This window comes from Megalops cyprinoides, chromosome 20 (assembly GCF_013368585.1).
Source record: "Megalops cyprinoides isolate fMegCyp1 chromosome 20, fMegCyp1.pri, whole genome shotgun sequence".
Lineage (NCBI taxonomy): Eukaryota > Metazoa > Chordata > Actinopteri > Elopiformes > Megalopidae > Megalops > Megalops cyprinoides.
Window position 1 is genome coordinate 19213099 of NC_050602.1, and position 14344 is coordinate 19227442.

Consider the following 14344-nt stretch of genomic DNA (forward strand, 5'->3'; position numbering starts at 1 on the left):
ATTAAACACATCCTGTGGGCCAAAGGGGGACTTAAGTCTAACTAATTAGGCTCATGGTAAAATGGCTTAGAGGCCAGCAGATGATTTAACTGGCTGCCTCATAACCACTTCCCCTGAGACCCTCAATAAAAACCACGCCTCTATCACCACACCTCGTAGCCCTGGTAGGAGGTGCATGGCCACCGTTTGCAGCCAATGGGAATCTTTCTCTTGCTCCACCACTTAAGTTCACTTAATGGCAATCCTCAGCCTGCGGTGTCAAGACTTCCTGGAGGGGCAGCGGGTACATTGGGTTTTGCTCCAAACTCTGCTCTTAATTATTTGACTACCCCAATCATTCCTTCAAGTTGACCTTCTTCACATTTCTGCAAGTCAGGGCTCATAAGCCAACAGTTTTGGGTTCAACCCCAGGGGGGACACTGTTGTCGCACCCTTGGGCAAGGTTCTTAACCCAAACTGCCTCAGTAAATATCCAGCTGTATAAATGGAAAATGTGAAAGTCTTAAGATATGTAAGTCACTCTGGACAAGGAACATCTGCTAAGCAAATGTAACGTAATGTAAGCCATAAATCATAGCTGAAGGTTGTGCAGTAGCTCTTGCAGTGTGAGCAAGGAATATTTTGCTCTTGCATAGGTGTAAGTGTACACAGCTAATGAAATTCTTGGACCAATTCAATCTGGGGAAATAGCTGGAGGAAAAATCAGCATTGACATGGTCCTCCAGGAGTTAAGTCTGCCACCCCTGATCTAAGCAATTGCGCTTCCCTTTGATCGTACGATGTATGACAAAAGCCTTTAAAGTCAAGTCAGACAGGGACACTCCAAATGAAACGCACAAATTGCACATCATTTGTTTCGCGATTGTGCAGCGGCCTGGAACAGTCGCCTGTCAATGTTGTTTCAACTAGCAGAAAAACATATTACACCCAGGTGCATTATGGGAGGGGGGGTGGTGGGATGATCCTTCTTAAGTCTTTATATGGGCTTCTTTTTTCCTCTGGGGCATTGTCTTCCCTTTGCTGGTGAACCTTTGTGGTTCTGATGTTAATTTTCCTCACAGAAGTAAATCATGACTCCTGAATAGTCTAAATCAACCAATATGATTCATATTTAATACAAGCTTAGAAAAAAAAAAGAAACGGTCTCACCACCTTTGCAAACATGTTTATCCCCCCCCCCCCCCCCCCCCCCGGTACACAAAAATGCCCCATTTTCCCTTTGAGCAGTATGGAATAGTGCAATAGTTCTCACTGGGTTTTTTTTTCTTTTTCCTGACACAAGCTTATTTAGCTCCTGCCACATCTAAAAGAGGGAGATCTGAGGTGTTGTGCAGATAGCACTAATAGAAACTTAGAGTGACTCAATCCCTAAAGGCTGGGGGCTTACTTTTTCATTTGGACGAGAGACAGAGATACCAGATCAGCCACGCCCGTCTGTCCCTCAGCATCAGCCCCAGCCTTCATCCGGCTCTGGAGCTTCGCTTTAGAAGGGATTTGTCACACTGAGGCTGTGCTGCCTACGCACAGAAAAAAAAAAAAAAACGTCACAGTGCCACCAGCCGCCAGACCAGACCAGACCAGACCAGACCAGACCAGATTCCCACTGCCTCATGTTCAGCAGCCTTGCTGTAACAGTGCCTCTGCATTTTTTTTAACTGGTGCCCTTTACCATCAGGCAGCTGTGGCCTACTGTCCAAAAACAACGCCGCCAACCTCAAAACAACATGGTAGCTTCAGATTGCAACATGGTAACATGGTAGCTTCAGATTACACAGTATAACCAAAGGCCCACCCGAGTCTGCTGAATGCCGTTCTTTTCATGTTTCATCATGAAAACTGAAAAACCTCAGCGCAGGTGAACAATTGTGGTGATGTATTACGGACAGGCCTTTAACTCATTTGCTGCAATGGGGACGTGTGTTGCCAAAACATGCTTGATTTTGATCTAACGGTCACCTCACCCACATATTGGCTGTATGTACTGCAATGCACTGATAATACCACAGCAGAGCATGCTAAGCTTAATAATGGAACGGTGTAGAGTGGTGAGCTTATAACCACACGGTCGCTGGTTTGAAACCAAAGTTAGACACTTCGGTTGTACCCTTGAGCAAGGTGCTTAACCTGAATTTCTTCAGTCTTACAATTAACTGCCTGAATGGATAGAATGTAAAATGTGAGCTGCTGCAAGTAAATCGTCTTGGATGAGTGTGTCTGCTAGGCAAATGAAAAATGTAATGCATTGTAACGGCATCTGTTGCAGGCTCATGCCAGTTTAACACAGTGCTGAGTAAATCCACAGAAGTACCGAAACCCTCAGCGCATTAGCTCTGAAGTCTTTTGCTATGAATCTGACCTTCTCTGATGCTAGGCATCCATTTGGAGCAGGCAAAGTGCTATCTGAGGATGCAAAAAGCCTGGTCAAGGTCAAGGTTAAGGTTACTTTATTTGTACCCATAGGTAGATTCTCATGAATGAGAATCCTCATGGGTTCTCATTGCTCCAGGTGAGAAGTTCTCAGCTGTGCGGAGGAGAGACTGTGGGACATGCTAAGAAGATGAGGTCAAGGCTCCTTAAAGTTAACTTGTCCCTGTTGCTGCTCTTTGATCGGTAATGGAATCTGGGCTCCCAACACTGTTCTGTGGTCTGTCTCCTCAGAACCGCAACACCAGAACCAGAGCTCCATACATTTATAGTACGTCTCAGTAGCACACACCACAGATGACGTGAAGATTGTATGAATGTCCATATTTATCCATAACCTGTAAACTTTGGGTGAGCTCCTTGGGTCAGCTCCTTAATAATAATAATGATAATAATATCAATAACCACTGCCTCTGTTTGTGAATCAGCATTAAAATTAAAAAGATTTCATGGGGCATATATGAGGGTGTTTCACACAACAGCCAGGATAAGCTGTTATTATGTGAGATTCAGCCTCACACATGGATTCCTAATAATAATCATCATCATCATCATCATCATCATACATACATAAGACTACTAATGATAGTTTGCACTGTATTTGGTACTAATGTTATTTGGTAAGGCAGGTAATTGACATGTCAGATGGTACTGAGGCTTATTACTTGTTGATGGTGCCGGCTGTGTGGTTTGCCACCCCTCAGTGTGAGGGAGCAAGGTAACCGGACTCTGGAGAGGGAAGAGGGGGAAGGCCGTGTGGAGTGTTGCTCAGATCGATAAAGGGATAAATAATAGATAAGGAAGCGCAGGTAATATAAACGCAGTAAATAAACATGTCATCTGACCTCTGACACCCCCTGCCTCCACCAACACAGACAATGCAGACACACACACACACACACACACATGCACACACACACACGCGCACACACGCACTCACACCTGCTCTAAGCAACTGTGATCCGTGCCACGCTGCTTATCTGCGTTGCCATGGCGACTCTCTGGCGAGCCCGTTAGTGAGGAGGCGTAATGAGAGACGACTCAATCACAGCGCTCTCTGCCATCCACCGTTACCCAGCGCCACACCCTCTGAATACTGTCACAGTGGTCAGACTGAGGGCAGCAGTGTCAGCTGATTGGTCCACTGCATGACATGAGCCAAATCAACAGAAGTGCCACATGTCAATAAACGCATCTGGAAAATAGATGGGGGAAATATTATTTTAATGTGCTTTCTGTGCAGTTCGAAAAGCAGCTGAGGGACATATTGTCACTGACCAATTTAAGATGACTTCCTTTTTTAAAAAGCAAGACAACTGATAGACAGCAGATAGTAATAGGTAAAATTTCAGTTTTGGTCCAAAATATTCATTCATCACTTAAGTGAGAAGGACAAATACATTGCTCACATTAATGTTGAACGCTGTTAAACTCCTCTTTACACAAATTATACATTAATTCTTAAACAACATGGTTTGTTCGTTTCAGTGAGCACAAAGCTTGTGGGGCTGTTTATCAAAAAAAAAAGGATTATAACACCTGCTTAAATGTGTTACTTTGTTAGGGATGGAGCGTGTTGCTATTAGATTGAATCTGGGCCACAGAGACAGAGAGAACGAGAGAGAGTGAAAGCACCTCAATCAAACACGTTGTCGTATCCCTAAAGAGTTTCAGACGGACTTGCTATTGTTTGAAAGGCAACATTTTGTATTTTAGCCAAAAGGTAGCTGGAGGACATCCAGCAGGCTGTTTTACGGTGAATTATTCAAATGCAGCTCTCCGTGCAGATCAGGTCAAAGCAGTTAGAGGCCCAGAGAGTGCTCTGCTGGCAGTCATTTTCATCTTATTTTATCGCATTTCTGACTTTTTCTCTGCCTTTTTTGGGTGCTTATATATTTTCTCTAGCCTCAGGGTCCCTGTAGAATTTCAGGATGCTTCTCCTTCCTGTCACTTCACCTTTTCCACACGGGCTTGTTCTCCTGAGTGTTTTTGGAGGAAGCCGAGAGAAAAGGTAAAGGAAAACATGGCAGAAATGAGCATATAAGTACATCTAAACACATCTTGTACATCTAAGCTATAAAGCTTAGATAGAGTGCTGCTCTTGGCACCATGCTGTGATGTCCCACAATACAGTTGATCAACTGAAGTACGTATTTTTCATGTGTATTTTTAACTATTTAGCTAAACCTGTGGAATGGAAGTGTTTCTGTTTTATAACGCAATTTGTTTCATTCTTTTTGGTGATGTTTGAACTCGCCAAATGGTGTTTGTGTTCTCGAGGGAAAAAAAGTAACACTTGCATTTAACTGTGAGATGAAGTTGGGGACAAATGATTGAATCCAGGCCTGAGTGCCATACTTCCAATTGTACCCATCCACTGCATTTAGCGACACTGTAGAACAACGTCAATGAATGGTTTTACATTTGGTATATTAACCGTTTACACAGCTAAATGTTTACCACAGGAATTCAGTTTAATTATCTTGGATTAGAACAGCAGGGGTCAGATGTCACTGGGGCTGGAACCTGACATGTTCTGGTAATGAGTATTCCCTAAATGCTGTGTCACACTATTGGCCACGATCACTGCAGCCTTCCAACGTAGCCATGAGCAGGGGGCTAGAGACCAGGGCACTGGAGGGAGGGCTGTTACATAACAGCACCATGCCGCAGAAAAGTCTATTACTGCAGCCACGTGGAACAACCCTACAGAACATGTGCACAGTTACACACCCTCCCACACACACGCACACATACACACGCAGGCACCTACACATACACACATACATACATGTAGACACACGCCGTAGGTGGACACACATAGACGCACACGGACATAGAGGTGCGTCTGCATGAACACGCATACACAAGCACACACACACACACAGATACCCATGCATGTACACACATGCACACGCACACATACACGCCGGCACCTCTACATGGGCCTGCACACATACACACATGTACACCCACACATGCACGTAGGTATACACATGCATTTACAGACATACATGCACTTACACACACACACACACACACACACACACACACACACACACACACACACACACACATTCTCACACATACAAATGCAAGTGCACACACTCCTGTACTAGGGAGCACATGTACACAAACGTGCATTCACACACACGCACACACATACACACACACACACATATGCTTATTAAGAGGAATATCAAATCAGTCATACATATCCATATTCACTCTCTCAAATGACACCCTGATGCAGGCCTACAGCTGGCCGAGCCATGAGGCAGACCGGTCATGGGCCTTCTGGAGCTGGGCAAGAGCAGTGGTGGGTGGGGGTTAGTTCAACTAAGCAACAGTCAACTCCCCCCCATACCCATCCCCCCTGGTGGGGAGGGTACCACATCAGCCCTGATTTCTGCTGACAAATGTTCCATGTTGTCCCCTTCCATCCATAGCCTCATCACATCTGCCTTACAAATGAGGTTGCTGTTAGGGGGCTCCTTCGCGCACGCAGCTCCCCGTGCTCTCTGAAGGTACCCATCCAAGCTGTCAACAAAGGCCTGCGCATGTCTTTAGCATGTGTCTCTCTTTCTCTCTCTCTCTCACTCTCTCTCCCTCCCCCAGCTCTCTCAGTGTAGGGGTACTGAGGGTTTGCCTTCTGTGGGATCTTCAGAATGAGCTGTGTCTCCTCTGTTAATGAATGTTCTGTGACCTGATATAATGTCCAAATAAAGTGGGGTTAAATCTCAGACTCTCTCACTCTCATGCTCTCTCTCTCTCTCTCCCTCTCTTTAATTCAATTTAATTACAATTGAGCTGCTTTACCAGCATGACAGTCAACAAACTGTTTTGCAAAAGCATTTCCTTAAAAAGCGGAACATCGATACAAACAATATTATTTCATTTTTTTCCTTTCATTTCTTTGTGTACCCATCGTTCCTCAGGTTATGACTACAGGAAATATATTTGGCTGTCAGGTGAACAGCGTTTACTCTTCTTTGAATAGAACTGGGAATTTACCTTAGGAGCGATGAATTAACCATCAAAGAAGCATTTAGTGATCGTTTATTTAAGGAATATGCTTCCAGTTTATCACCCACAAACTACTGATGATCATTTGTAATGGCTGCTGTTCATGTGTTTAGTTATGCTCAAACAAGTATCTCAATTTCTTCTTACAAGCAATTCATAACTTAGTAAGCCCTTTTTCACAACTTTCACTTTTGTGAAATAATAGTTTGCTCATCATTTTTGATAATCTGCACACTCATTCAACAGAGGGGGTTCATAAAGAAATCATGAAGGGCTAAATAAGCCATTTTAAATAAGGTGTAGACAAAACTGACTTTAAAAACAAATCAAATATCTAATACACCTGGCACCTGACTGAACTGCTGGTTGTCATATGATCAAACCTTCCCCGAAGCAAATCTTTGAGCATTACATTACTGTAGTGTAGTAATGTGTTACCATTCACATTCATCCAACCCTTTTCATGTCTATTGTCCCATTTCTGGCTGCATGCTTGCTGAAGAAGTGATCTGTCTCTCTCACCCTGTCTCTCCCTCTCCCTGTCTCCCTCTCTCCTTCTTTCCCTCCCTCCCCTTCGGCAGTGTTTCCATGACCCCACCCATAAATCCTGCCCTTCATGGAGCCAATTAGATCACGGGCAATGCGGCCACACATTCCCATTCTTTAACCCAGATCGTCTATTCATGTGACTGAGCACCACAGATACTGGGCCAGTCTCCACCCAGCACCGGAAATAGGTTAAATGGGCTAAAAATAAGATGAATAATTCATTTTTAAGATAACTCTCCACCCCATCCCCGCTCGCCGCCCCCACCTCAACCCTACAACCTCGGGCAAAAATAGCACGCTTCCCTGCTCTGAAGTGGCTAAACGGACAGGTTTGGTAAATGATGCCTTTTTACTCTCCTGTTCTTCTCTTCTCATGATCCATGACTCTGTCCTGTTAGAGGTGACCTGGAAGTGTTTCTGCTTAATGGGAGAGGTCACCGAGAGCACTGACCTCAGGGCCATTAGCAGAGCTATTCCCGCCCCGCCCTCACGGCTGACAGGTAGACCTTGCCTCTTCCCTTCTTCCGCCAGCCAGACTTTCCCCCTCTTTTAGAACATGCCTGTCAAACTCTACAGCCCAGGTTCAATCCCGACTGCAACATCAGCTGACAATGACCAAGAACCCAATGTAGCAAAATAAATATGCTTTGTTGTGCTAAGACAGGGGTGGGTATGTGGGTATCTATGATTTGCTTGGATTAGTAGAGTGGCGCCTGTCCTCCAATTGGCACTCATTTCACTGTGAGGCACTGTGTGAGAAACAGCTGTTGGCTGCATGCAAGTGTATGCATGGACTGCAATCCTCTCCCTCCAACTGTAGAGGTTGTCGCAGTGAGGCCAGCGTAACATATAAGTGACTATTCCCAAAAAATGGTGGCATAAAGATGAAAATCAGAAACATAACAGAACGGGTATGAACTCCCATGCACCAACTGGCTTTCCACTTACAGGGCCCCACCCTGCCTTGGCTTCTCTGTCTCGGTTACTGTGAGCTCCCGCTCCATCTTGCGTCCTTCCCTCAGGTATACCTGCCACATTTGCTGATGAAATTGTAATTGTTGTTGTTTCCTTTCAAATGCAGGTGAAAAGTGCAAACCTTAGTGCTTTTTTCTAAATAACTCGAAAACCCCACAGGGAAAGCGGAATTCTGTAGTTATTCCAGCCGAGTACAAAGAGAAATGTAACCCGTAATTTTCCACCAGCACCCAGATTTGGTTTCAGGGGTCTGTGAATGTCTCTCCCCGGGTGACACTGCCTAACTGCAGCAACATTATTTATGAAATACTTTTTCTTTTACTTTTACTTTTCTTCCCTTAATTAGGACTACATAGACTGGGTAGGCAAATCAGAGGATCACACGTGCCTCGCCTCAACACCTCCTGTGTGACTACAGGAGATGAAATTGTGAGGCAATCTTGATGATCAACTGCCAGATGTAGACAAGTGTGTGTGTGCGCATATGCTAAATCATAAAAAAATGCTGTGGGAGTGAGTGGCATATTTTCTCTCATAATCTTCCAATAAATCTGCATCCTCCTCCAGAGAATATTTGTCATCTCTAAGAAAAATAAATCCCTCCTTTAGAAGTAGGTCTAGCGACACTAATGCCAGAAAGGAAGAGCATGTGGCCTTCGTGTTTGTGTTCATACATCGTGGGTCGTCAGAAAAAAATAAATAAATAAACACCACAGCTATATTTTAAGAATTAAATTCAGCATGCTAAACGGGGGAAGGACATTGTTATTCAAATGAAGCACTAAGCACTCCTGAAGGAGGAAGAGGATTGTGAGGGATTAGCTGAGAGTGTGCACACGTCTTGGTAAATCTCCCGGGGTGTAAGTGGGTAAAACTGGGGTAAAACTCTGTGAGACTGATGAACAGGAAAGTGGGGGGTCATAGCTGTAAACTTGCCTCAAACCTGCCTGTAAACCTGGCTGTGGGGGGGCGTGGGGGCAGCATGCAGGGGGCGTGTGGGCGGGGGGGTGGCGCCCTGCTCTGCAAAACCGCAGACTGTCACAACTCCTAACATTAGCAGCTGGAGCACGGTTCCCTGGGGCACACTCCTCACATGTCCCCAAGTGACCTTCCCCCCTCCGTGCCCTCCCCACTGCCATGTGCCAGCACACTCACACTCACTAACATCACCCCACCCCCATGTCCCCTCCCCCCAGGCCATACATACCCACGTGTTAAACACTGGCTCACCACATATATACATCTCTCCGCCTGTCAGTATCCCAGCATGCCCTTCCTCTGTACCACTTTACGCGCAGTGGGGACCTGCAGACGATAGCGGCGCATGCACCCAGATCACTCTCTACAGTCTTTATTTACCCCACAGCCAGGCACAGTCAGGATCCATTTACTCGCTCCCGATTCACTGCCAACACTCGTTTCAGATCCTACAGCGGTATATATTAATGTGCTTATTTCAGTGTCAGCTTCAGTTAGAGAATTCTTTAGGTTTTGAGTGTTCTGAAGAAAGTATGCCATAACAATATTTAATTCCATTTGCCTTGTTATTCCACTGCAAGAAACAAAAATGGATGTTGTGTGTGTGTGTGTGTGTGTGTGTTTGTGTGTGTGTGTATATGCATGTGTGTGTATGTATGTGTGTGTATGTGTGTGTGTGTATGTACGTGTGTGTTTGTGTGTGTGTGTGTGCATGTGCGCGTAAATGTGTGTGTGTGTGTGTAAATGTGTGTGTGTGTGTGCGTGTGTGTTTGTGTGTGTGTGTGTTTATGCATGTGTGTGAATGTGTGTGTGTGTGTGCGTGTACGTGTGTGTTTGTGTGTGTGTGTGCATGTGCGCGTAAATGTGTGTGTGTGTGTGTGTGTGCGTGTGTGTTTGTGTGTGTGTGTGTGTATATGCATGTGTGTGTGTGTGTGTGTGTGTGTGTGTGTGTGTATGTGTGTGTGTATGTGTGTGTGTGTGTGTGTGTGTGTGTGTGTACGTGTGTGTTTGTGTGTGTGTGCATGTGCGTGTAAATGTGTGTGTGTGTGTGCATGTGTGTGTGTATGAGTATGTGTTTATGTGCATCTCCATCAAAGCCTGTGTGTATGTGTGTATGTGCACGTGCATACATGCACGCACACGCATGTTAATTTCTGTGTGTGTGGTCACCGCTAAACTCAGACCCGTCACACTCTATTACAGAGCAGTCTAACAGCGGGCGAAGAGTTAATGACATACTCATAACTCTCCCCATGGGAAATCTTGCTTTATTTTAATCACACAGTGAACTCCAGCAAACTGCATATCGAGCAGTATTTCACAAACAAACAACTGGCATATCTACTTACCGTCAGCACAGAGCAACAGGGGGTCATTTGAGAGAGATTTAGTGAAGGCTGAAAAGGACTGGTAAGAGACCGTTTCCAGCAAAAGGCTGTGTGTGTGTGTGTGTGTGTGTGTGTATGCGTGTATGTGCCCATGTTTGTCTGTATGCATGTGAGATACACACAACCAGAAATAATTTTCATGAATGTTGAAAATTCTTTTTTGTGTGTTTTTAATCTTTAAAACAGTAGACAGTCTTGCCATGGACATTTGACCTTTCTTCCTACATTTATACACATACATCCCCATATTCTTCGTTCACAAATTCATACACATGTATTCTTTCCAGCCCCCACAGTGAGTCAAACCCTTTCAAACGCACTCGGAGGCTGGTGAGTGGGCGCAATCAGTGATCAGTGATACCACGCACCCAGCACTCCCAGAATCCCATTGTTTAATGCAGCAATAACCAGTAAGAACTTTCCGCCAACACATTCCAACACGTCCTGTAGTGTTTGCAAAAACAACCTTTTTTTGTTTCAGTACAAATGCTTTTTCAGAGAGAACTAAAACTTCATAAGATGTCAAGTTTGGCGAATGTGAAGGATGAGGGGAAAAAAGGCTGTTTCCATAAATGTGGCTGTGATTTAGTGGCATCAATGTTTGGTTTGCATTGCGAGACTTTTCACGGTATTTACAGGGAGATGTGGCATTGTGCTGACTTAATTCATTTCCTGTCTGTCTTGCAGACTGAGTCGGAAGTAACAGCACAGGTGTTCACCAAACATCTAGATCTGTGTGCTTCACACAGAAAACTCTGTCTCTGCCATTGCTGTAGCCATAAGGGCTCTGTTTTGTTGCCTCCTCATCTACATTCTTGAAGGGGCATAGACTAAAACAAAATATTCATTGCTGGCATAGTATAGCAGATGGCACCTGAAGCTCCTTTTACCAACCGGAACCTCTTAGACACACAGGGAAGGTTGGAAGGAATGCAAATCAATCAAATCAAATATCATAAAATAGAATATCTACGGTAATGGATTTAGATATAGTTTTTGCCTCAGTCTCTTAGTTGGACATACACTGGAATACACTGTCCAATATATGTGGACATATATAATGTAATAATAGATTTAATAATGTATGCAATAAAAACATACATCTCATAAATGCAGTTTTAAGTGCATGTTATTGAATCTATTTAGCAAAATGCGCACACCTTCCCACATCTCTCTTTTTGATCACAGTTTGAAAAAAACAGAAGCATTTTGAGGTTGGGGTGCGGGTGTGCTAGTGTGAATGGCTGGGACTCACCCCTGGCAGGGTCTTCTGTTCGTGGAGGGCGCTCTGGGCTTTGATGGCCGACTCTCGGGCGCAGTAGGTGAGGAACGCGCAGCCTGCCAGAGTGACACGGAACAGAGGCATGGATGTGAGTAACCAAGCAACACAAAAACAGAATTCTTTAAACAGGGGTGTGGAGTGAGACGAGAATGCACCTTGAGCCCAGCGCTGTTCGATATTTACATCAATGAATTGGCAGACGAAATTGGAACAATCTGAATCCCTTGAACTTATTACGGTACTGAGGTTAAGTTCCTGCTAAGTACTGTCAGATATGGGCCCTGACAGTTCATCTGGATGAGCCCGCTGCTATGGTGTTCTAGAAAGGAAAGTCGCATCAGAGGAAAAATGTGCACTGCCTCACTCTCAGTGGCTCTGTATTACAACACGGTGCTAATTCTACCTACCTACGTCTTCCAATCAATGCAACAGGGAGCCTCAATGTGACAATAAATGCATTTAAAAGAAAGCTCAGTGGACATTCTGTGCAATAAAACCGAGATTCAGAAGAGCTAAGGGATCGCAGATGGATGTCCTGAGCCCGCAGAATTCCCCCAAGCTCAACAGCCCTCCCCATTCATCATAGCAATGGGCCCACGAAGCAGCAGAGTCCCTCACGGTGACTGACTCATGGCTGCAGGCAGTCTAAATGGAGATGGTTTATTTCTGCCATGGGGAGCGTGTCTAAGCGTGTGCAGGCAGTGCCGTGGCAGGTTGTCACCGGCGCGCATCAACCTCCGCCCGTTTCCACGGCGCCCACAAAGAGACAATGCTGCGTCTGTGCTGCGGAATCCTAAATCTCTCTGATGGTGGGGGAGAAGAGGGAACGAGGATGAGAGAGAGAGGGAGAGAGAAGAGAACAGCCAGGCCCCCCGGGCTCCTAAAACACTCAGCTACCACATGACCTCGGGTGACCAACGCACACAGCACTACTCTCTCAGCAAAACACTTGGCTAACACAAAGCCTAATCTCTCCCCTCTACAACACCCACATACAGCCCAACAAAAGTGAGACCTACTGCTGATGCCTGTGTCAAGCCAGAGAGAGAGAAAGAAGGAGAGAGCGAGAGAGGGAGGGAGAAAGACAAACATAGCAACTGAGAGAAACAGGAACAGATAGGTAATTGCGCTCTCTCTTTCTGTATTAACTAGAGTTAACAGTTCATAACACTATATTAATACAATAAAAATGCACATCTTAATATTGGAATGAAGAAATCACATGCTATCACTGTAATTATCAAGCTTCTCACCCCCCTCCCCCCTTAAGTCTAAATCAAATTACAGTGTGGTCTTTGTTCTAACAACATGAAACATGCAGCATAATCAGATACATACAAAATGAGAACATATAGGAGCTGCTAATTTCTTCATTTTTCCACCTCAGACTCAGCATTGGCTAAAAAGCAATCATGTTATAATTAGAGAAGCTTAGCAAAAACAAACTCATGATTTTCATACAGCAACATGGAGGTAATTAAGCGCATGGCTAGCGAGCCCAAGGCGAAGGATTGTCACCAGCAACCATCAAGGTCAACTGGGATTTTACTGCAAAAAAAATCATTGTGCTATTCTGTATAAAATTCTTGTCATGCAAATATTCCGATGAGCGATCATTGAGAATGACTAAAATGGCTGGCTAGTATACAAACTAGCCCTCAGTCCCCCTATTGCAAAGCTGAAAACACCAGGCCAGCAATTCACATTTACCAGCCTTACAGTCTCACCTGCAGAAATTAGCCCTCCAATGGCTTAATCAATTTCCCCTTGACATGTGAACCCTAATAAAAACTGGAGGTCGCAGTGAATCTCCGCATCACGCTAACGTTCACCATACAGAGAGAGGGCGGGGTTAGACAGAAATTGATCTACCTATCCTGTCATGCTGTCTATATTACTGCCCTCCTAGCGGCTTCTGCTCTTTGGGTCGCGACCTCTAGGTGTGGGCAGCCATGTCGTCTGTCTGAGGTCATGATCTCTTGGATGCTCGGTGGCCCTGTGGTGTCATCAATTCACCGTGGTCGTACCTCACCTCTATGCCGCAGGTCAGGACACAACGATTTCCAAAGGCAACGGAACAGATCAACCATTCACACACCTTTTACATGTCTAATACAGTCCTTCACTGTGGTTACATAGTGCTGTGCAGTGCTTATTCATTATAAAACTGTCAATAGACTGGCACCAAAAAAGGGTTTTGGAACACTTTATTTGCATTCGTTTCATCAAATGAATAGAAGGGAATGTAATAATCAACAATTAGGTTACCGTTCCTGGGCATCCTAACTTAAAGTCAGCATTTTCCCCATGCAGATATGAACAGAGCAGCACAGCAGTACGGCGGCCGTGCAGTCCAGAGATACAGGCCTTATCCGCTTTGCCACTGGAATCCGGACATCTACTAATTAGAGATCCGCGGCATGATGACATTGGGAGCAAAACGCCTGGACAATTGAGCGAAACGTTGCTGACGCAGCGTTCGGGAGATCCTTGCCATTTGCAGATCTGCAAATCACAGTTCTGAACATTCCCCACCGAGCAGCGCTCCCTGCTTCCGGCTCTGCTCACTGTCCCCAGGCCACGTGGCACTGCACCAACAAACACTACCTTACATTTACTTATATTTTTCACATATTTACAAGATTATCAAAATAAATATATATATTAGTCACAAGCAAACTGCACTATATGTGTTTATAGGATTATCAGATAAATATGTTAA

At 44.9% G+C, this 14344-nt stretch overlaps 1 protein-coding gene across 4 annotated transcripts in view; it reads right to left on the reverse strand.

The window, feature by feature from the left end:
- LOC118795325 (CUGBP Elav-like family member 5) overlaps nt 1-14344 on the reverse strand; it is a 127582-nt gene that overhangs the window by 102831 nt on the left and 10407 nt on the right. For all 4 annotated transcript variants that reach the window (XM_036553736.1, XM_036553734.1, XM_036553735.1 and 1 more), the window contains exon 2: nt 11596-11678. In XM_036553736.1, the coding sequence (XP_036409629.1) occupies nt 11596-11678 (83 nt within the window). The remainder of the gene's footprint in view (nt 1-11595; nt 11679-14344) is intronic.